We start from the raw sequence: 22,604 nt of genomic DNA, 5'->3' as shown, positions 1-22,604 counted from the left end.
AAGTGCAACCCCTGTCCCCTATTCCCATGTATTCGAGGTTCGTGATCAAGCATTGATGACATGTCCAGACAGATAGTGTCGACCGAGGAGACCACGCACGTCCTAGATATTCTGAGTAATGTACATACTTCCGTTTAGATCGTATACGATATGCCACGGTGACAATGTCAATGCCAAGTATGCGGGATTGAAAGGATGAGTTTTTGGTATCTACAGACGGGGATATGTTGGGAACGAGGCGAAACATGCTCCATCTGGTGGGCATCCTAGAATAACTCTCCCTCGAGCACTAAAAGTGCACGAAAAACAACAACGATCCGATCTGGGTCTGGAATCAGCATTCTGAAGAACGGCCTTCGGACAGCTCAAAATTGTGGCCAAGTGACAGCACACCACCTCGCAATCCCGATGCGCGCTCCAGATCATATGATGAGCAACGCACTCGGACGTCTGCTTCATCCCCGTTGGTCGCAGAGCGAATGCCTTCTAGTAAGTGCGAGTGCGAGCCTTCGCATATGCGGAAGGGGGTCGATGTATGGACGTCGTCATCTAGACTAGATGTCTGAGGCTTCCTGCAAGGAGCTTGCTTGCTTGGTGACCCCCAAGGACGGTAGAAGACTAACGCCGTCCGATAATTGGTTATCATTATAACCAGAGTTGACTAACCGACCTGGCGTAGGCGACCCGTAGGGGATGCGTGGCGCAATGGCCGGCGGCAAATAATCTGGCAATGAAAATAGAAATGGAAGCAAACTTCGACGAGTTCCAACCAACATCGTCGCATCGGAAATGAACGACACCATACGTTCGACCGCCACTCGGGAAGCTATTCAGATATCAGATTCGAGCAAATGGTCGCATCGCGAGTTCGTCTTTGCCGCCGTGCTTATCTGATGCTGAGAGGAGTTTATATCTCCCCGATATACGTTGAGGGTGGACTTCGAGAGAGGCTTTCGCACTGGTGAGTCGGCGCCAAATACGAACGACCGTTCCGATGATGTTCCTCGAAGCGATCCCCGGTTATCTTCAGCCATCATTCCGACCACCACGAACCGGTGGAAGGCTGTGTCCGGGACGATAATGAATCTTAAACAATTTATGATGGTCGTACCTCCCTGTGGTAATTGTTGATTGAACCGTGAAATGACATGCCGAGAAACGACGGTGATAAAATAACCGAGCCAGTTCCTGGTGGTGGGTGCATGCTGCTGCTCAAGTGCTCGCTGCGCTCACACGCATGCATCAGAACTGATGATCGAAACTAGCTGTGTCATAAGCCAGAATCTGGAATCTGAACAGTGTACTCCCCACTCACGTCATCAGGCCCGGAAAGGCTGGGAAACAAGTGGGAGATATCGGTTTCTCTCACATCACGCACTGCCACCTAGTATGCAGGAACATCGCGGCGGGAAGTCAGCGGGCTCACTCCCAGGTGGAGGTGGCATGGGTGTCTCGCTCTTACCATTCTCGCGGCACATCTTCTACGCACGGGAAGCACATCAGAAGTTCCAGATACTATAGGGGATCGCACAATTTACCGATACATCATGACCGTCTGCTGGACGACGCCGCGTCCAGTGCCTCGAGCTGATCTACCAAATCCTCAATCGCCGACCTCGGTCTTGACGCGTCAGCACCACCCTCATGACTTCCCACCGGTGAGCCAGCGGGCCATAACCCTTGGCCTTGTCCTAAATTCGCTGAATCACGCTTCGTCGGAACCAGAGGGGCACCCTGCGGTTCGAACCCCGGGGCGATGCGGCGAAGTGCTTCTCGCTTTCTCTGCGTCTTCTCTTCCTCGCGGGATTGTAAGTATGCGTCTCTGCGTGCAGCGTGTGCCGCGAGGGTGTTGCGGCGCGCTGATTCCATGGTGAGGATGTGTGGTTCTAGAGTGAAAGGATAGACGAACTACGCTCCAATCACACGAAGGAATCGGATAATTAGAATCTAGCTCGTCGAGGGGGGAGAACAATGCTTACATATGGTGATATGCTATCCGGTAGCGGATGGATGTCGGGAGGAAGCTCAACCTGAATCATTCCGCGCCAGAGATGAATCACCGCTATGAAAGCTAATACAGCAATCTTACAGGCCGAGGAACGCGTAGACTTGGCGATTTGATAAGAGGTACATGGGCTGCGGCCGCGTATTGTGCTGCATTTATACTCAATAAAAAATAGCCAATTCGAGGGAATACATGGCGTACAGTGCTCAGGCATTGTCGTGGTTGCGGTCGTACCTTTGAATCCGATGTGACATGAATGATGGCGTGACGCTCTACCAAGTCAGTCACGAATTGTGATCGTGAGCATTCGCATTATACTCAGCATCCTCAAGCGCCCAAGTTAGTTCCGTTACACCTCTACCTCCAGAGCTTCACTTGTATAAATTTACAATAGTTGACGAGAACGGCCACAGTCAAACGGTACGCGTACAAATTCCTCACTCCTTTGACATACTCAACGACCTATATCTAGAGACTAGATGCCGTCTGCTTCATCAAATCTAATCGCCTCCGCAGAGCTGATATCCCAAGGGGCTGAAGCTGTAAATGTCCCGCTCTCTGAAGGTGAACAGCCCACAAGTTGACCACGATAAATCAGAAAGTGTACAAAGCACATATACATTCTGATACCGTGCCGATCCTTGTAAAACACCGATTTCGGAAGGGATACCGTCATCCGACGTTAGATGCTTCCTTGACGCGATCACGCGTAGCAGGTGAGGCCAGAGCGTTGCTGAAATGTCTCCGGTGCGTTATGGCGGCTATCCATCAGTGACAACCGAGTGGCTGATACGGCATCTTCAGCGCAGGCGTAAACGTGCCTGGGATTCGGATGGTGGATGCCACCGAAGGCATATTGGGGATCGAATGGATAGAGGGGATGTGTGTGAGGAAATTACTCCCTGGTGGTGCGGAGGCCGAGACGGAGCTTTCTGATGCCGACGCTGTACCGTTTACTGGTGTTGGTATGCCTGATCACCCGCCTATTCGCTGACTGTTCGTGACTCCCCATCCAATAGACGCGCTCATGGGCTTGATTGGAACGGAGATTGCGAAGATGCATCTAGCGGGCATCATTCACGGCGACCTAACGACATCGAATATGATTCTAGAATCCTCGCAATCACCTCGACTGGTACAGCCGCCGTCAATATATCAATATATCTAGTCTGACTGGTTTGTTTGCAGGTGCTCATCGATTTCGGGCTTTCCTATCACTCAGGACTCGTGGAGGATAAAGCCGTCGACCTCTATGTGCTAGAACGGGCGTTCGCTTCCACCCATCCTGACTCTGAACCGATGTTTTCTTCTGTTCTGAAGGCCTACGAAGTTAGGATGGGAAAACACTGGGCTTCCGTGTCAAAACGTTTGGATGATGGTGAGTTTACGTTAATTCTAGTTGGTGGACATCAATGTATACGCCTCCAGTGCGACTCAGGGGCAGGAAGCGCAGCATGGTGGGATGAATGGAATACCTGGCGATATTACCGAACTCCCTCCGCGTACCATCAGAGGTGTCGCCAAATTTCACCACCGACTTCGGACAATCGATGTTACCTACACACGCGCTCCAAAGATACGGATGTGTCCCTCATATCAATAAAGCAAAGGTCTGCATATAAATGTTACAGCGGAGTCGTCTCCGTAGTAAGATTAAAAATCTCTCCCTAATTGTGTATTGTGTATTCCTTTGCACAGCATTGAACTTGGCATCAGGCCTCTGGTTGTACGGCTATGAATTCGCTAGTACTCGTCCCAGTACTAGATAATCCCTCATCGACAATGGGCGCCCCTCAATACTTCGCCAAGTCCCTGCACAGGTCATCGCAATCCGCTTCTACTGACACGCAGCTACTCCTGCATACGCCTATGTTTAGCGGTTCACGTCCGTCAGCAAGTATAGCCACAAGATAGATATTGACTCACAGAATCCCGAGCCGGCCGGACCGTTCACTGGACCATGACTGCACACCTGGCTGCAGCACCCAGCGTCGTCGCGGCTCACGAGGCCGTTTTCTCGGGCGTTGATCGCTGAGGCGGACACAGAGGAGAATGCGGAGCCCAAGACGAGCATGGAGGCGAGAGCGACAAGATGGTTGAGAGCGACCATGGTATGGGTTTATGAGGGGGGATGCAGAGAACGGGCTGCGAGGTGTGTTGGTAGTGAGAGAGGTGGGCTTCCTTGTCCTTTGACCTCCCCTCCATTACAGGCACGCTTTATACTCCCTCGCAGGCGGCTGCCAGGGACATCTGACTTCGGAGGTACCTTGGTCCTCTCCTCACTAACGCAAACATTGTATACCCTCCAGTGACATCAACGGCAAAGTCTGCCCTTCACCGGCATGGTCATCACCATCCGCAGTAGCGCTCGCCCCACCTGCGATTGAATTGTCGGAATGCATCCCTGGAGATAATTGAGTATATATGACTGTACGTAGCAGCGCCAACTTGACAATATCATCAGCTATCTTTAGTGACCGCCATATAATATTAGGAACGGAGTGGTTATTAGCATTAGCTTGATGGCCGAGCGCTGGCGCGCCTTGTCTTGTAATTACGCCTGACATTATTGGCCTTGAAAAATATATGACCCGCCCTCCGGGGTCCTCGGCGCTCGTAACACCAAGGCATTGTGAGTTTTACGAGATGACGATGTGTCGATCGCTTAGTGTACCACGGTCAAAATCGCGCCATCGCTCGCTTATCTTATCTGATTCAAATCAACATCTCATAATTCCGCTTTATGCACGAAACTCGTCAGGGTCAAAGCTGGAGATAACCTCCTCCAGATAAACTATATAAACAGCCGTCGCTGTCCGGGCGACATGCATCTGCCCCGACACTCACAGCGGTCATGGCTATTCTTGTAACAGGCGCAGGCGGCAAGACGTCGAAAGCAGTGATACCCCAGCTCAAGGCTGCTGGGATCCCCTTCGTCGTGGGATCCACCCGCGGCGCCAGCGCATCCGCGCCGGGCGCCGACGCCGTCAAGTTCGACTGGACGGACGCGTCGACCTACCCCCTCCCGTTCCAGCACGCGTTCCCCAGCGGCGAGAAGATCACCGCCGTCTACATCGTGCCCGGCCCCGTCGCGGACCCGTCCCGCGCCATCAACGCCTTCGTCGACTACGCGCTGAAGGCGCAGGGCGTGCGGCGGTTCGTGATGTGCGCGGGCGAGTCGCTGAAGAAGGGCGGCCCCTTCGTCGGGGAGGTGTGGTCCCACTTCGAGGACGTCGGCGCAGAGTACATGGTCCTCCGCCCGACGTGGTTCCTGGGTGAGTGCGATGTCGGTGATAGGGCCTCGGAGGTGTCGGCTTACATTGCGTGCGTAGAGAACTACTTGGACTGGTTCTATCTGCCCCTCAAGAACGAGAACAAAATCTACACGTGCGCCGGGGACGCGACCATTGCCTTCGTGAGCGCGGAGGACATCGCGGCGCTCGCCATCAAAGGCCTCACCGCCGAGAAACCGTTCAACCGCGACTTCGCAGTCCACGGCCCGGAGCTGGTGACGCACGACCAGGTCCGTACCCGCTCGCATTTACCCGCACCTCCGCTGTTTAACGATGTTTAATGATGTATGTACGTATGTATGTATCACAGCTCGCCGAGAAATTCAGCAGAGCCCTCGGGCGGACGATCGAGCACGTCAGCCTCACGGAGGAGCAGCGGGCGGCGATGCTCGCGGAGTCCGGGATCCCCGCGGGGTTCGCGCAGTTCATGGCCTTTCTGGAGGCGCACGCGCCGAACAAGGAACTCGACACGGCGGCGGCGGCGGTTACTGGGAAGAAGCTCGTGTCGTGCGATGCGTTTATCGAGAAGCACAAGGCGGTTTGGGTGTAGGTGCGGGCGGGGCGGAGCGTCGAAGCGGTGGAAATGTAAATCTCTGTATTTCTTCGTATGGACTAAATATGCTATGAACGGAAGGAATGAGAAGGAAGGAGGGAAGAAGCGAACACAGTAACACGAGTACACCTACATGCACATCGGTGTAATCGGGCATATCATATCATACATATATAAATGAAATCTAGTGTAACCCAACAGACGAGAAGTCTACGATACATGACTAAGTAGGGCATAAAGATACTGTATGCACTATCCGGTTATCCAAGACATGGATAGGATAGGATAGAGGGAGGCAGGGAGGGAGGGGTGGATATGTGAACGAAAATATGTGAACGCATAAGATAGGAACTAAATACCCAGGAGACGGGAGACGAGATGCAAAACGTACGGCCGCGGTCGAAAATTCGGGGAGATGACAGAAAAAAGAAGAGATGATGAAAACACGGATGGAGACAACACAATGATAGGGGGAACACAGGGAATGAGAAAATACCTCTAAAAGGCTGAGGCAGCGACGGGGTCTAGTCTTCTTGTAGGCGTCGGCCGCGATCATCGAGCCCGAAGAGGTTCGCCAGTTCACGGACAGTAAGCTCTACAAACAAAACCAACGAAAATCAGTCCCGCACAATACGACGCGCCGAACAACGCCACGTACTGCCAATCTTCTTGCCGCTGCCCTCTCCAAGACTTCCATCAGCCAGGGTTTGCTATAGACAAAAACGCACCAGTCAGTGGCTGCACATATAGTACGCGTAGAGGGCAGAGTATACGGATACGGACCTTCCGTTCCTGCATCGTCAGGACCCTGTCTTCGACGGTGTCGGCGATGACCAGGCGCTGGATACTGACGGTTCTCATCTGGCCGAGCCTGTGGCATCGATCGAAGGCCTGGGATTCTACGGCCTGCGACCATCCCAGATCCAACGAAATGACGTTATTCGCCCGCGTGAGGTTCAGGCCAACACCTGCAGGAGAATAAGGTCAGCCACCGTGGGGGGAGCGTCTGAAAGGGACGACGCGCGCACCTCCGCACTTCAAGGACATTAACATGACCCGAGCGGTGTCCTTGGTCATGAACACCCGCACGGCCGTGTCCCGACTGTTGCGATCCATGTCGCCTTGATATCTTGAGAATAGTCATTAAACGCGTGCGCTCAAAACTGACTGCGGCGTTGCTTACTTTACATGTGCGACCCCGGCTTCCCCTAGGTAGTTCGAGACAAGACTAAGACAGGACGTCCATTGGGAGACGATGATGGTCTTTATGACAGGCGGGAGTCAACAAACCTGCATATCGCGTAGGACTCGTGACACACCTTTTCGTCCGGATGGTCCTGAGCCAGCTTGCGAAGTATTTCCATCATGTACTACATCCGTTCGTGTCAAACCCGTCGCTACGCACTATGCAATGTATTGCGCACCTTCATCTTCGTCGAGGGCAAGAACTTGGGCATCATCACCACCGGACCGTCGTGCGCCGCTGGAGTGGGCGTCGTGGCCGGCTTCAAGCCGAAGATAACCTGGTCATCCGGGATCTCGTCGTCCGAATCAAGAACGATCGTGCGCTTCGCTAGACGTTTCTTGATAGCCCGACTCGCACTCTTCTCTTCGTAGTCCTCGTCTTCATCGGAATCGACGATGAAGTCACTCATATTGTCGTCGTCGTCGTCGGAGACCTCTTCCTCTTCGGAATAGCATTCGTCCCCGCTGTCGATGACGGTGACGCGCTTTGATTTGGGCTTGGGCTTACCCCTTGCTTTTGCTTTTGCCTTTCCCTTTCCCTTGTTGGTACGCCAGAAGACAGAGTTCGGGTCCTCGTTTGTGTCCGCCTTGGGCTTGGGCTTGGCCAAGGAGGGATCCAAATCCTCTTCGGACGGCTCGAAAGCAGAGCGAGAGAAGAGCTTCTCCTCGGTAATGGAGCTGCGACACACAGGGCCTAACAATACTTCAGCCAAGAAGTGAAAGTACTGGCGCATCGGACATACAGGGACGATCTTGATTGAAATGGGCTTCATCTCCATCAGCCAGAGGTCCATTGATGACATCGGCTATGGGGGCTGGTCAGCGTGGCAATGCGTATCCAGGTATTTGGAGGACTTACTTATGCATTCCTTGCAGAATGTGTGAGAGCAAGGAGTGATAACCGCGTTCGTGTAGTGATCAAAGCAGATCGGGCACTCTTCGTCTTCGAATATAGCATCCACGGACTAGGAGGAATGAGACACAATATGCCAACAATAAAGGTATGAGGCCTAACCTCCTTCTCCGCAGCGATTCGCTTGAGGGCCGCCTCCTTGAACTTTGCCTTCAGCCCATCGACGAATTCCATCGAAACAAGGTACCTAGCACGCGTCAACTCCGTGCGGACTTCGGGCTTGTCATCGTCGACTTCGTCGGGATGCACAAAGCCGTCACCGTCCTCCTGGATGAGATTCGGATGCGAGCAGATTTGTCGCAGACGTAGGAGCAACACGAGCACTTGGGAGTAATTCTTGAGGACTGTGCCCGCTCGTAAGTAGCGGTTGAAAGTCGCCTGGGTCTTAGCTTCCACCTGTATGAATGAGACAAGTACCGGAGGGCTAACGACACACATAACTGCCTACCATCTTGTAGATCTCCCGTTCTTCTGCAGTAAACTCGAGCTTGATGAGCTCGACCTCCTTGGGAGGCAACTCGATCAAGCGTTTGCCATCCAGCTCCGACGACTTCGTGCGTCGAATCATGCAGCTAGCCAATATGGCCTGGAGGCGCACGACGGCAGTGGCGGCTAAAACACATCACAATGAGATGGCGCAGAACGAATACCAAGCATCGCCACCCACGGTTCTTCTTCTCCAGCCGCGAAATATGAGCGTGGAATTCCGACCAGTCATACCACGGTCGCAGCTTGATGAATCGCAGATACGCATACGCGTCCGCCAGCCCGTTTACGATGGGCGTGCCGGTCAGACACCACCGATACGTCGCCTGCAGCTCGCTCACAGCCCGCGAAGCGCCTATGCGTTCGTTCCGATCTGTCACTACACAATGATTATCATCAGGAAAATGGAATGCGCACGGGTTGTCTTGTTTCGAACAAATTGGGCTTCATCAAGGATGACACGGTACCACTGCGGGATGGGGCATCAGATAGGGTATCCAGGCAAGAAGATCGACGTACGTCCATCTGAAATAGAATGCCAGACTCGCGGCGGGCACCTCGGCGGCGCGTGGGGCGATCAGACTCGTCTTCGTCGGAGTCCTCGACAATGAAGCCCTCAGATTTCCGACGCTTTGCTTTCGCCTTCTTGCGCTTCTGCTCCGCCTCGGCATCGGGCCATTCGTAGGCCATCGTCTGTGGGTGGGGAATGAGGAATGAGCCCCCGACCACGCTCGAAAAACGCGGACTTACAGCGAACGTAGTTAACACTACATCATAATCCAACAGCTCCTTCTTACGACGAGGTTTGTTGTTTCCTGATGGTCGTTGTCAACTATGAGCATGCGACGTTGGCTGAGATCCTAGACCCTACCGTGATAAATCAGGACCTTGAACCCAGTATTTGTCTTCTCCTCGATTTCGTTTTTCCACTGCTCAAGCAGAGCGGTCGGAGCGATGACGAGGTTCGCCCGGCAAGCAGGGTTGGTCGAGACGTTCTTAACCATAGTGGCGATCCTACGGTCCCCTCAGCATCTGCGTACAAAAAGGCATATCCTAGAGGGCTCACATTTGCACGGTCTTCCCAAGACCCATTTCGTCTCCTAAGATCCCGCCCTTGAAGTAACTATTCTCTTTATTGATCATCCAAGCAACACCGATGATCTGATGCGGCATGAGCGCGATCTGCATGCCAGGGATCAGCTGGTACTGCCCCGTAAGCCCCAGCGTCTCGAGCGCCGTGTCGACCCGCGCATTGCCGTCGAATTGCTCGGAGTTACCGGCCGCCAGCAGAAATTTATCGATGCTACGCGCAGCGATCGGCGATTAGCAAGCTGCTCAGGCAAAAAAAATATCGCGGCGGTACGTACTCAGTGGCGGCCGCCTGTGGCCCCCGGAACGTATCCCGCCCCCGTCCGTGGAAGTCCCCGTTCTCGTCGCGGGCGTCGCGCATCGGCGGGAGCTGCGGCATCGCATCCGCGTATCTCTGCACCACGGCGTCCACGATCTTCGCATGGTCGCTGTCGGCGTCCCTGTCGCCGTCGATGTCGAGATCCATCACGTCGTCCGTGTCCGTGGCTGGGTATTTGCTGCCCTCCGAGCCGTGCCTCCAGCTCGGACCTGCGATAGGCGAGGAGGGCGCCGGCGACGACGACGGCGGAAGCGGGACCGCCTCCCATTTCGGCTCGTGCTTGATGCTGCCAACTTCGAAGTCGGAACGACGGGATTGGCGCGAGAGCAGATCACCGGGAGCCGGGCGCGGCTTCACCGGTGCGCTCAGATTCTCCCCCGCACGCTTCAGAGGGTTCGGGGCTGCAGCCGTATGCGCACCGTCGTGTATATGTATCTCGTTCAGGCTGTTGCTGTCGACCGTCGCGAGGGGGCGCTTAGCGTCCATGCTTACTTCAGTCTTCGCTTTCGCTTTCTTGGACGGCTGAAACGGGATGGGTTCTGCCTTGACGTTGGCGGGCGGACGGGGGGCGGATGTAGCTGCAGCAGCGTCGGGGGCGTGTGTGCGGGGGAGTGATGGCTCTACAGGCTCAGGCTTTATACACAGCTCACTAGAACGGACGTTTAGCGCGTGTTGATCTCATATTAACAGGATGGAAACGAAACATACGAGCGCTCGGTTTTGACAGGGGCGTGGCGAGAGGGCGACTGGTCGGCCGCACGGGGATATCATTATCATCAGCGTCAATCCGTCTAAGAATGATTGGGGTAGCGCACCGCAGCCTGGAGAGCAGCTCTCCTGTCCGCCAGACGAGGTTCCTCGCGCGCAGGACGCTGCGCCTTGCCATGCTGGTTTTTGATATGAAACTACAGAAGGGTAGGGTACTTTAGCCTTGAGCCCGGGGCACCAAGACCGACCAAACCTTGTACGCGGCCAGGGATCCAAACCCCTCTTTCTTGCCGCCGTCCCCCGCTTTCGCGCTGCGAATGAGCTTGATGACCGCACGGCCACACCCAGCTTCGAAGCAAGTGATAGATCCGACTGTATCCCATAGCGATCAGCAATGCCCGGTCAGCGCATCTGGCAGTTTTCTGATAACTCACAGCCTGTGCCCGGTTCGAGCGTCAAACGGTACTGCATCCAGTGAGTGAGTTGATGGAAGTAGTAGTGATGGACTGTATTTACATTTGTGTCGTGCGGGTTGGATGCAATGAGCTTCTTGAGCTCTTCGAGATAACTTGGGGGGATTTTGGCCGTCTATACGTCAACAATGGACGCGTCGCGAATACCAGCAAGTCAGGGTCAGCTGTACCACGCGATGAAGTGAAGCAAAAAGCGCGTACCGGCGCGCGGCGAGTAAGGCCGAGATGCTTTTTCGCGAGACTGATGAGTGAGGAGGAGGATTGGGAGCCAGACGGGGTGTCCATAGCTGGCTTTGCAGAGATGTTGCGGAGCCGAGTCAGAGACGCTGGTCGGGTTATATTGTTATTTATATAGCGCGCCCTGAATATTTGGCGTTGCTTGCCATATTTGTACTTGTCGACGCGACAAATTCCCTTTTGCAGGAACCCGCCCTGCCAATCGGGGTTGTCAGGCAGCCACTAGCCACACTGGCCATCCATGAACAAAAGACCGCATAATCACAGAGGTGGCTGCACTGGCCTTTGTGATGGATCATCGATGTGGCCAGATCACCCACCCACGCCCAAGCGCCGCATCGCCACGACCGTGGTTCTCGGTTGGACCCAAACGGCACTCCAATCCAAGCAAGCGCGCAAAGTCAGTAGATCGATTGATTCAATGATTGGGCAATCCGGGGGCCTGTATAGGCGTCATCGTACCTCGAGCTGTAGGCGCCTGGCGCCAATCGATCATCTTTCCCAGTCCGATGTCTTCGATAAAGCTTCATCGCATAATGATGCATGGACAGTGTACTGCAATATTGCTTGCAGTAGATAGGTTAAGCAACTGCATATCAAGCATCGGCGTCTAAAGTACCTACAACGCCCCACTGTCGCGCTGTGGTGGGAGAGCGAGAGAGCGAGAGCGAACGCATCGCTATCATCGACATCGCTCCCATCGCTCCCATCCGAGTCGCTAACCTTCTTTTGCGTGGGTTCCCACAGCTGCTTACTACTTCATCGGAATCTATAAATCTGACTCTCAGCACGAGCAAGTCTAAGTCATAAGGAGTTCGAATGATCATGATGAGTATAAACAAGTACTTGAAGTACCGTCGCTGGCTAGTGTCCAGTGTCCACGCTTGGAAACTGGCGAGCGCGAACATCATATATCAGTATCAGTACCGAGCTCTACTCTGGATGGAATTGAATCGAAGGGCGACTAAATTCTAATAATGGATAAATGGATACCCAGTAATTTCGCAACTTCGCACTCGATGAGCATGCTGTGACGGAGCAGGGCGTGGGGTTGCTCTGAAGTCATTCGAAAGAGCTGATGCAGGGCGTTTCAGATCCAAAATTCAAGATTCAAAGCAAGAGGAGCGGTGCTTATTGATACCGATACTGTATGATAACATATGTACATGGAATATACAACCGCCTTTGGGCCTTTGATACGCAGAAACAATTGATGGGCAGAACCAATCCAGAAAACAATCAAAAATAATACAGATAAATAGTCGAGACTCGATTCACTCGAAGGGTTGTCACGAAAACCCTCTACAAGGTGTGACTGGCTGCGTGGATTCCTAGGATTCTCACAACATCTAGAAATTGCCCTTCAATAAGGCTACCAATGGTAGCGTGTTTGGCTTCGATTGCTGACGCACCAAAAGGTTCCAGGCTCGAGTCCTGCGCTGGTCATCTTTGCAGAATTTCCCATTTTGCGGAAGTATATCCCTCGCGATCGCGTGCACGTGCCAGGTCGCCTCTTGGCTTCTTACTCATTTAGCGCCCGTGCTTTCACCATATCGCTTCCTCAAGCTAACCAATTCCCTCCCAACCCCGGGGCCTCTAACGCCCAGCCAAGCGGTGGATTTCAAACCGTTGAGGCCTGGCCCCAACTGCTACCGCAGACTCCACCCCCTCGCCCGCCCAGCGCCTTCGAATCCGAGTTCGGAGACCCGAAATCAGTGCCAAACCTCGATGATTTCTACGTCCCCACGTCCGACCGTGTCGACGCAACTCCTACGCGAAAATGTGCTAGAATCGAATCAAACAACGCCCTGCCGCCCCCCACGCCCCATCGTGCCTACTTTGCAGCGATCCGTCGGGGTGGGGGCACTCGAGATATGTCATGCACAGAATGGAGTCGGGCCTGCGTAGAGCTGCTTGGTGATATAGTAGACGGCGCCAGACGCACACTCGGTTGGACCGATGACGGCGATGCAGTAGCAGAGGTCCTTAGCGTCGCTAAAGCACTCAAGAACACACTACGCGAGATCGACAGCATGGTGTCGGTTGACGATGACATCTTCATGTCCCAACCTAGCGCGCCCGCCCCGGCCCAAGATAAAGGTTTTGACGGATTCAAATCAGAGATTAAGGATCTCTTCCTCAGCCTGGAGGCTAATCTCTCCTCGAGGATTTCAAACATGGAAAGGCGGCTCGGATCTGTCCCACTCCCTTCTTCCGTGCCCAACCCAACCCAGATCACGCCCAGCTCACGGCCGCAAGCCCCCACCCCATCTTCGTATGCGTCAGCTGCAAAGTCAGCTCCTTCGAGTCAACCCAAGCCGGCCCAGCAACCTAAGGCCGTCGCTCCGGCCCCGGCTTCGAAGTCAAACACAAAGTTCATTGTACGTTTCCGAGGTCGCCTACCCCCCGAAGCCGAACACAAATCCTTGCATGTTTTATTTCACGCTCTCAACCACGCTTTTAGCAATAATGCTGCCGCTTGTAATGACGGCTTAGAAATTCTTGGTGCGGAATGGAACTGCAGCGGTAATATAATCCTTACCTTCCCCTCCCACGTTAATCCAAACACCGTATATAATCATATTAATCTGTTACATCCCATTGTAGATCATGGCCTCGACGAGGTCATAATACCGCACGACACGAAATGGTCCAAGGCAGTTTGCTCGAGGGTGCCCTCTGTAGGCTTTGATGGCCATTATTGGGACTTCAAGGCCCTTGGCGTCCTCCTCAGACGCAATCCAATCATCAAGAGTCTCAAAATAACCCAGGAGCCCCGCTTCGTGTCCAACCCGGCCGAGGGATTGCCCCCAGTCGCGCCAGTTGTCTTCGCATTCGAAGATCTGGATGGATCAAAACTTAAAGAACTACTCAAGACCCCCATCTTTATGGATGGGCGCCACACCCCGGTACGTCCTTGGAGAGAAAAGCCCAGGCTGACACAATGTGATAGATGTCAAGGCCTTGGCCATACGGCAAAGCTATGTGCCAAGCCGCATGTGTGTGCTAAATGTGCGCAAAGGCATCCAACGACAGAACATAATGTCTACTGTCCTTCGGTTCTCAAAGACGGTTCCAGCTCATGTAAATGCACACCTAAGTGTGCCAATTGTGAGGGTGAACACTGGGCCATGGATGGCTGCTGCCCGGAAAAGCGCAAATTCGTCCCTCGACCTGTTCCCCCACTGGCCCCTCCTTCGCAAATGTCACTGCAGCTCCAACGACAGCCACAAAACCCCCCTGCCCCACCACACATGCAGGTTGACACATGAACAACCTTCCCCCATTGAAAATCGTGCAGCTCAACATCAGCTCATGCTGTAAGAACAATGCATTAAATTCCCTTCCGCGGTTGCAGGTCCATTACAATGTTTGCCAGGGCTGGCTGGTGTAATGCATTATGGCCCTTATAGGCGCGCTGCGTAATGCATTATGGTCTTTATAGGCGCGCTGAGTTGCTAATGCTTATTGCGATGTTTCCACGCTTAATCTAATCAATCTTAAGGATAATCAATGATCTCTGATTGTACTTGATTATCTCAGAGTGATTATCTTATTTTCTAGTACTTGATTATCTCAGTGTGATTATCTTATTTTCTCATCTTTCAGATCTCTCACGGATCAAAGTCATGATTAGATTGTGATACAATGTAAACGGAACGGGAACGGAACGGGAACAAAACAAGATAACAGAATGAAACAAGACAATAGAACGAAATGCAGCAATGGAGCAGAATGTGAGCAGAATGTAGCAATGGAATAGGAGTCGAAGGTGGGCAGATGGTAGGCAAACAAATAGGCAAACGAATAGAATGATGATCTTACAGCATTTGCTCCAGGTGCAACACCCAAGTAACGTCCGCAATGGCCTTGTTCCAGCTCTTCAATGCAGGGGATGTCTCAGGAGTCAATCCCCTCCACCACCACAAGCAAACGATGACGTTGATCATACCCTTGTGCCCAGTAGCACACATGGACTCCCAATCCCCTGAGCCAGCCTTCTGCAACGTTCCGTCGGGAGCCTTTATACGCCAATCTGGATTGAGCTCAGCCCACCACTTCCACCACTGCTTGGCGAACACATCAACATCGGTAAGGCTGGCCGGGGTTCTGTGGTAGTAGCGTGCCGACTTGATCCAATTGGCTACCTCTGCTGGCCGTGTGGATGAATCTGGAAGTTTAACGTCCTGTACTCGTTAACAATAATAAGCACCTGCAGGAGAAATATATATGCTGTTACTCACCCCTGCCTGAAAGTTATTTAGCGCCTCTACGGTTTCCCAAGCCTGTAGAAGGGATGTCCATCTAGGCCCGTAGTACTCGTTGTGGTGCTGGTTCTTCTTTTCGGCATCCGTAAATGCATTGTAGGCTTTCGTGAACCATGCCGGTCAAATGTCATCGGATTGAGACGATGCAGGCGCTGGATCATCGCCACCTGCCTCAGATGTGGAGTCGTCGTTGGGGTCATCGTCAGGCTGCAGGTCGTTTGGAGGAGAGTTTGGACGAGACAGGCTGGGAGTGGGAGTAGTGGGATGGGGTTGGTCCTTGTCAGGAGCTGATGCTGCCTTGCCTCTGCTTGATCGACGAGGAGTGGGAGTAGTAGTGGGATTGGGATGGTCCTCGTCAGGAGCTGATGCCGCCTTGCCTCTGCTTGATCGACGAGGAGTGGGAGTAGAAGTAGGATTGGGGTGGTCCTTGTCAGGAGCTGTAGCTGACTTGCCTCCTCTATTCGATCAACGAGGGGGAGTAGTGGGATTTGGAAGGGAATGGTCCTTATCAGGAGCTGCAGCTGACTTGCCTCCTCTATTCGATCGACGAGGGGGAGCGGCCGGCCTCAATCTTTTTGATTCATGGCCTGAGTCGGGCACGCCTGAGTCTGGCGCATAATCGTCGTCGTCCGCAGGAGGTGTGGATGGCTCTCGAGGCCGCTTCTTTTGTTTGTCAAAGAGGCCGTGGTCCTTGAGTCCTAGTGATTGAAGAAGCCGCTCATTGCGGGCAATGTTGCTGCAGCGCTGGAGCTCGTAGTTGGAAAGCTTGGCAAGTTCCTTGATTTGTTTCTCCTGTGCCGACGGCGCAAGTTTGGCTACATCCTCCAGTAGCTCGGGTCCAACACCATCTTCTCCAACGTCAACTCCAGCATCAGCAAGTCGACGCTCCGCAAGGTCGATTGCTTTCTGCAGGAGGGCCTCGTCAGATAATGAAGCCCGGCCAGCACGTGTGGGGGCCACTGCATTGGCTTTGGGCCTAGGTTGAGTGATTTGAGGCCCACTAGGGTGGCGTGATGGAGTTTTGGCGGGCCCAGTGGCAGCGGTGACTTTGGTTGGAGAGGTGGTAGGTGTTGGCGTTGGCGACGTCCAAACATTCGAAGTAGGCAGTAAGCCGGCAAGATCCTGCTCATTGGAGGAGCCCGCTTCTGCTCCATCTGTGTAATGTGGTGATAATGGACAGAGTTGAAAAAGCTATAGCACTTACTACCGGAAGCGGTTAGCGCAAATCGAACAAAGAGTTTCATAGCCTGCTTGAATCCCTTGGGATCGAGGGAGGGGAACGACTTCTCGTCCTTCGATTTTCCGGCACCAAGGCTTATCGGGATCAGTTAATCCACATAGAGTAAGCAAGGAGAAGCTCACTAGACCGCCCGAAGCTTTTCTGGGCTGACCTCCTTGTCTTTAGGCATGCCGACAGCAAAGAAGCCGATGTAAAGGCCAGTAATTGCACGAATTCCGTCAAGTAGGGGCTGAATAGTCGGCGTTATACTTTCGATAGCCCTATTTGCAAGTAAGCGTAGTCTTCCGAAGCCGATACTAGTACTCACATTTCACATTCGTCGGGATCCGTAACATCTTCAGTCCAGACCCCCTTGCTGTATGCCTTCAGAGTGTCATCGTACTGCTTTTGCGTCTCCTTGTTGATGAGCTCCTGAACGTCCGACGGCTCCGCACGCAGCAGTCTCTCTGCGATCTTGTTCCGTGTTGCCAAACGATAGTCTTCGTGCAGGTTTAGTGTCGGCCATTCCTCGTCCAGCGTTGCGGCAACCTTTGACTTATAGGGCTCCGTGCGTTCGTAATACTGACAATCCCTGAGTCGTTGTGGTCGAGGACGGTCGGATTTACGGAGCTTATCAAGCCATGGCCCCCAAGGATCCTTGCTTGTGTTCAAGCCTAAAGAAGCTCGACGATAGTTGAACCAGTTCTTGATTTTCTACTCAACGTTAAATTAGTGTGTGACCAGTGCTATCTAAGTATAAACAACGAACCTTGACTAGCCTGTTGACGGTATCGGACTTCATGTTTGCGACTTCAGGAGTGAGCTTTGATTCTTCAAGAGCAATGTTGAATGCCTCAGGTATGTCGTCCTCCGCAGGAATGAACCAAGGGAATTTCCGAAAGTAATTGGGAAAGAACATATTTGTAAACCAGGTTGAGACGGCGCCGCTGCTTGAGGCCTCCCGGTATTGAGGCAGCATGTCATTGAGGTATTGAAGGCGCTCCCCCTTGAAGTCTCCTTGGTTGCCACGCTTTCGTTTGCCCACGACACCAGTTGATACGTTGGTGAGTTCGTTTTCCTTCTGGCTCGAAGTTGTCTGAGACATTGTTTGAGAGTAGTGGTGGTGGAGAGAAAGGACAAGCGGAGTTGGGGTGGTGACGGTGCGTTGTGACCACTCAAACAAATCACAAACCAGGCAAGATCTTGCACTCCGTTGTTGTACCTGATCTGTTAACAAATCTGTTAACGATCTATTCGCCGTCTCAGGATTTGTTCGTGCGAGGGAACACTCATTTCTGTTCTGTTTAGTCTTAACTTATCAGGGACAATTTGTGGCTGTAGGTCCTTGTAGAATATGCTCCGTACATCATACGATCAAGTTGGATCGAGATAATGCAATATATTGTCAACCAACTTTGGAACGCAGTAACTACTATTGGGGACAGAGTAAATGGTATGCAAATTGGCGAAAAGAAACCGCGATCTAGATTATTGTGCCATGTTGAGCAGATATTAGAGCGGGGGCCTGTCGGTAGCCCAGTGAACGGCCTGGTTGTAATTGTTGCAAATGATCATGGACGTGTTGTTCCACTCTTCACATTCGAGTAGGAAAAAGGCTTGAGCACGCTCCCTATCAACAGGGTAAGGACACATTAAGGAACTTTGAATAGAAACCTACGCGTCCTTGAATACTCCGTGGTTACGACCACCACGAACTCCATAGAACGGGTTTCTGATTGTGTTATCACGTAGGATGCGGTCGGGTGGATCTACAACTCCAGTCGTTTTCAAGCGATCGCCATCTTGTCCAGCTTGATGCCACTGGGCAAAGATATTATTGGCCAAGCGCCTGTACAATAATCTCAGCAATGACGACTACCTAATAGAATTCAACTTACTGATCGTGGAACATGAAGGAGCGCGAAGGTTCAAGCCGAACCAGCCAGAAAGGGCCATCATTGGCATTTGAGGAGAGATAGAAATCGGATGCATGATGTTCTGGCGCTGCGGCGGGTGGGGGAGTGACGTTCATTTCACTGAAGGGGGAAGGAGGCGACCGTTGCTGAATATCTGTGAATGGGGACAAGGGAGCCAACAAGGGAACAGTGGATGAGGGCTGGACGCAGGTCTCCATGTCGTCCTCAGAGGACGTTGCCTGTCGATGAAGTCTGTAGTGTGCCGTACGAATCCGTTGACTACGTTGCGCCAACCTATCTCGACTTGGGCCTGTACGACATGGAGTGGGTGCATCGAAGTCAACATCAGAGGGACGTGAGGAGTCGTCCAAGTCCAGCGAGGGGTGTTCCAAAGCAGGGGGGTCGGTTGCATATGACGGGGGGGCCTCTGGGGAGGGCGGTACATTCTCCCAGAGATCAATAAACCCCTGAGGATCGTTGTCGTACACGATGCCCTCACACATTCGTGCAAATATCTTGTGGAGCGGCCACGGCTCGTGACGATTGGGAAGGGCTCCATGCCGTCCATCCGTGTGGTTTTTTTGGCAAAACTCGTCGTGCGCTCGACCCAGGTCATCTGCGTTTGCAAAGGATCGAACCTGGACACCCCTTGACTCGAGGTAGTTGATGATTCCACTTAGCACTTGGTTAAAACAGAGTACGGCAGATAGAAAACGAGAAGACGTACCGATCCTTCTCAAAGAAGACTTGGGCAATTTTCCCCCAAGTCAGATACAGGAAGGGGCCTGGGAGTCTTCTGAACGGAACACTCTTGTCGCGACCAAAAACGAGTAGTCTGCAAGTCGATGGGGATTGAGACATGATGGCAGTAGGTCAAAAAGAAAAGACGATGATGTTGAATAGCGTGGGTGCTGAGATAACGGTCTTGAACACTGGAGGTATTTATGTGATCCTGTTCAAGGGTCGCCCGGTTGGGACAAGTCTTGAATTTGGCTAAGTCGCATCCTTTTTGAATCACACATTAGGGGTACTCGCTATCAAATATGTTCAGTATTGTCAACTGGGGTGTACGTCAGTTATGTGCATTCCTAAGCCCTACGTACCAGTGAGCCAGACTCATTTATTCCTGCGAGAGGACAACTGGATGCAGCCGGTGGAAGCTAGGCTGAACTTGACGCCAACGATTGTTGACGAGAGACTCTGGGGTTCAAAGTACGTATGCTGGCACTTGACTGGCACTGTTAAAAATGACGAAGTAGGTTATCCCAGCCATAACTATTGAGTCGTTCACTCACCTACAGAAATGCTCCACAGAACGCAGTTCTGTTGTTGAGCCTGGATTATCTCGACCTTCAATGCCCCCTCCCTTCCCTTCATCCCTTCATCTATTGGATTCCCTCGACTCCACCATGCGTATTTTTCTTCACGGCGTCGATATCTGAAGTGCGAGTGCATGTTAGCGACTGACTACGAAACGAGGTTGCGAACACGAACCTTGTTTCGTAGTCAGGTAGACGCTAGACACTTGCCACCCAATCTGCATATGGCTTGTGGGACGTCGATCGCGATTCAAACAACGGTGAGCGATCTCTGTTGGATTCGACAGAGTACAGGTGGAAGCTTGTAGTTAGTTCCGATGATGTTGGTCAAGTTGGTCAATCGGATCATTCCAGGTTGTTGCATTATTATTGGGCACTACAACCATAATTCACTGTGTGCCACCTTATTGCATTTTGCCACTACTAACAACATTCTACAGGGATCTATCAAATCTATCGAGCCCCCTTTCCCATCGATCCTGTCCATCCTGCTCGGGGTTCTCAAGAGGTGCACAGTCAAGATTTCTCCGGAACCCATTTTCGACCCATCGAAATATACCTCCCGCCATATACTGGGTGATTGAAACTCGCTCCTCCTTTGGTTGAATGGGTACGTTAGAATGTTGAAGTAATGCGGACGGTATTAACATGGTTGCACCTGGAGGAAACTCCAGCATTAATCTGAGCTCCCATAGTATTAGATGCCCCCCTTTCTTCGGATCGAAGTTACCCAGTGCGGTGATTGCACACAGTCCCGTCGCGAGATTGACACAGTCAGTGTGATCCACACATATAGTATGGGGGCCAAGGTTAACTGAAAGACATGCGAAGTCGCTGTTCTGAACGTTGCGCTTGAGCTCCGGCTGGGACTCAATGAGCTTGTCCAGTGTTTCCCTATAGTATAGGCCTTGCTTCGGTGCAATGGTGTGGAGCAATTTCGATTGCATTCCAGCAATTCGTCTGACGTTGGGGTTATCAATAATTGCGTCCATCGTGGCCGCATTTCTATTCGAACTTCGTAACAGCATAGGTCTACGCTGACCCCCACCGTACGATATTCCCTTCGTCAGCGCAGGAAATCTCCCCCTCCTGTGATTCAACTCCTTGTGGGTGAATCGACACCCCCTCCGTGCGTGAATCACGGCCTCAAACGCATCCGTAGTAACTTGAGACCATCCGGGGGCTCGGGGGCTTGCACCGCCTGCAAAAATTCGCCCCTGCTCATCTACCAGAAGAAACCCATTCCTGTGGAACTAGGTGAGTTTTTTTTTGCTTTGGAAGGGGCGGCTTTGGCTTACCTTGGATCCCAGGGAAGAACTTTGAAACCCTGCTTCGCTAGCTCGGCGACCTGCCCATTGGGGGAGTGAATACGGTCGCGAACACCAATGTAAGCTGTGGATGCTCGGTTACTGTCCCTGGCGCAAAACTGCGTGGTTATTTGGTGGTTTTGAGCCCTGCGTCGAGTGGCAACCGCCTTTACGGAAGTTCCGGCCTGCGCTAGCAGCCTCTCGCGCTGGTCTCGGCGTTTGGCTCGTTTGTTCTGCCTATTGCGTGCCTTGGAATTCAATTTCTGAACCCGATCTGGATCGCTCACCCCTCCGCGCACAACGATGTGTTCGTCTACGCCACTCGCCGCGTTCTCCATCGACGGGCTATCTGTGCCGCTCGCGTTATCCATCTCCCTGCGGGCAACAACATGACTGTTTACGCCACTCGCCACATTCTCCTTCGACGCGCCATCCCTCGCGTCATCCATGCAACCAACATTCTCTGCTCCATCAGCGGGAACATCAGGGTCCGCATCTGACTCCAAGTCGGTGAGATCGGATTCCTCGCCCATCTCTGATAAGGCGTGCAATTCAGACCTGGGGTCTTCAAGGTTTCCCCTCGCGACCGCCGCGTCCAATAAGTTGTGCAAGTCGACTGATGTGTCGTACCGCACAGGCAGTTCCCATGGAGAAAATACGGTGCCAGATCTCGTCTTGCGCTCTGAATAGGAACAGCAAAGGTTAGTAAATTGCATTGCATGTGTTCAGAAAAGGGAACTAATATAACAAGGGAAAGAAAAAGTTCAACGCCGCTCCGGCGCAGTGAAGGAAGGTGCACTCCTAGCTCCAAGGTCGGAGCCCGGAGGCGTTTGAAGGAGGTAATGTGAAGCTTAAACAGAAATGCTTACCGCCGCTCATTCCTTCAACCTCAGGCCTCAGTGGCTTGTTGGCAATAATTGACTTGGCGATGTGGGTTGAAAATAGTGTCACGGGTCCGCGTCAAGGTGCCGCTCAAGCAACAACAAACAACCATGCCTCGCACCCCTAGCATCCTCCTAGCTGCTACCATCGAAGATCGGATTCCTCAGAGAACGATCAGCGGCGAACTAAGTAGCAATATTCTCTGCAATACGTGACTAACTGACACCGCAGAGGGTAGCGTGTGTTGAATCTCCCGTTTCCATACCCTCATTTGGACGCCAGCGATCCATTCTACACCATCCTATCAGTGAAATGGCTATACACGACATACCTGACTGCATACTGTGAGTGCGCTCTCTACAACCCAAAAAA

At 52.7% G+C, this 22,604-nt stretch overlaps 8 protein-coding genes across 8 annotated transcripts; 3 read left to right on the top strand and 5 right to left on the bottom strand.

Annotated features, from left to right (window-relative positions):
- Window positions 1–1,545: 1,545 nt before the first annotated feature.
- On the bottom strand, window positions 1,546–2,219 carry PC9H_002338 (uncharacterized protein; the record flags this gene model as incomplete). The annotated part of the gene is made up of 4 exons (XM_036771979.1): window positions 1,546–1,908; window positions 1,980–2,030; window positions 2,090–2,154; window positions 2,207–2,219. 4 exons carry the CDS (start codon window positions 2,217–2,219, stop codon window positions 1,546–1,548), a joined length of 492 nt encoding a protein of 163 aa, XP_036625625.1.
- Window positions 2,220–2,484: 265 nt separating this feature from the next.
- On the top strand, window positions 2,485–3,471 carry BUD32 (serine/threonine-protein kinase bud32; the record flags this gene model as incomplete). The annotated part of the gene is made up of 6 exons (XM_036771978.1): window positions 2,485–2,547; window positions 2,604–2,752; window positions 2,810–2,970; window positions 3,025–3,140; window positions 3,194–3,383; window positions 3,434–3,471. The coding sequence occupies 6 exons, from the start codon at window positions 2,485–2,487 to the stop codon at window positions 3,469–3,471; spliced, it is 717 nt and encodes a 238-aa protein (XP_036625624.1).
- A 1,388-nt stretch (window positions 3,472–4,859) lies between these two features.
- PC9H_002336 (uncharacterized protein) lies at window positions 4,860–5,848 on the top strand (the record flags this gene model as incomplete). Its single annotated transcript, XM_036771977.1, has 3 exons — window positions 4,860–5,280; window positions 5,338–5,528; window positions 5,609–5,848. 3 exons carry the CDS (start codon window positions 4,860–4,862, stop codon window positions 5,846–5,848), a joined length of 852 nt encoding a protein of 283 aa, XP_036625623.1.
- A 527-nt stretch (window positions 5,849–6,375) lies between these two features.
- On the bottom strand, window positions 6,376–11,369 carry PC9H_002335 (uncharacterized protein; the record flags this gene model as incomplete). The annotated part of the gene is made up of 24 exons (XM_036771976.1): window positions 6,376–6,446; window positions 6,510–6,561; window positions 6,635–6,819; window positions 6,880–6,980; window positions 7,035–7,114; window positions 7,171–7,221; window positions 7,276–7,790; window positions 7,840–7,902; window positions 7,956–8,061; window positions 8,112–8,405; window positions 8,458–8,621; window positions 8,677–8,850; window positions 8,913–8,964; window positions 9,015–9,188; window positions 9,246–9,310; window positions 9,367–9,509; window positions 9,562–9,798; window positions 9,863–10,552; window positions 10,612–10,649; window positions 10,719–10,808; window positions 10,865–10,983; window positions 11,046–11,076; window positions 11,128–11,199; window positions 11,286–11,369. 24 exons carry the CDS (start codon window positions 11,367–11,369, stop codon window positions 6,376–6,378), a joined length of 3,651 nt encoding a protein of 1,216 aa, XP_036625622.1.
- Window positions 11,370–12,699: 1,330 nt separating this feature from the next.
- PC9H_002334 (uncharacterized protein) lies at window positions 12,700–14,331 on the top strand (the record flags this gene model as incomplete). The annotated part of the gene is made up of 3 exons (XM_036771975.1): window positions 12,700–12,702; window positions 12,740–14,230; window positions 14,275–14,331. The coding sequence occupies 3 exons, from the start codon at window positions 12,700–12,702 to the stop codon at window positions 14,329–14,331; spliced, it is 1,551 nt and encodes a 516-aa protein (XP_036625621.1).
- An 811-nt stretch (window positions 14,332–15,142) lies between these two features.
- On the bottom strand, window positions 15,143–17,913 carry PC9H_002333 (uncharacterized protein; the record flags this gene model as incomplete). The annotated part of the gene is made up of 8 exons (XM_036771974.1): window positions 15,143–15,508; window positions 15,566–15,690; window positions 15,757–16,046; window positions 16,116–16,743; window positions 16,794–16,903; window positions 16,952–17,089; window positions 17,137–17,522; window positions 17,578–17,913. 8 exons carry the CDS (start codon window positions 17,911–17,913, stop codon window positions 15,143–15,145), a joined length of 2,379 nt encoding a protein of 792 aa, XP_036625620.1.
- Window positions 17,914–18,320: 407 nt separating this feature from the next.
- Window positions 18,321–19,585, bottom strand: PC9H_002332 (uncharacterized protein; the record flags this gene model as incomplete). The annotated part of the gene is made up of 4 exons (XM_036771973.1): window positions 18,321–18,438; window positions 18,487–18,657; window positions 18,707–19,399; window positions 19,452–19,585. The coding sequence occupies 4 exons, from the start codon at window positions 19,583–19,585 to the stop codon at window positions 18,321–18,323; spliced, it is 1,116 nt and encodes a 371-aa protein (XP_036625619.1).
- An 892-nt stretch (window positions 19,586–20,477) lies between these two features.
- On the bottom strand, window positions 20,478–22,066 carry PC9H_002331 (uncharacterized protein; the record flags this gene model as incomplete). The annotated part of the gene is made up of 2 exons (XM_036771972.1): window positions 20,478–21,288; window positions 21,342–22,066. 2 exons carry the CDS (start codon window positions 22,064–22,066, stop codon window positions 20,478–20,480), a joined length of 1,536 nt encoding a protein of 511 aa, XP_036625618.1.
- Window positions 22,067–22,604: the final 538 nt, after the last annotated feature.

This window comes from Pleurotus ostreatus (assembly GCF_014466165.1).
Source record: "Pleurotus ostreatus strain PC9 chromosome Unknown scaffold_11, whole genome shotgun sequence".
Lineage (NCBI taxonomy): Eukaryota > Fungi > Basidiomycota > Agaricomycetes > Agaricales > Pleurotaceae > Pleurotus > Pleurotus ostreatus.
This window is presented reverse-complemented; position numbering and strand designations above follow the sequence as displayed.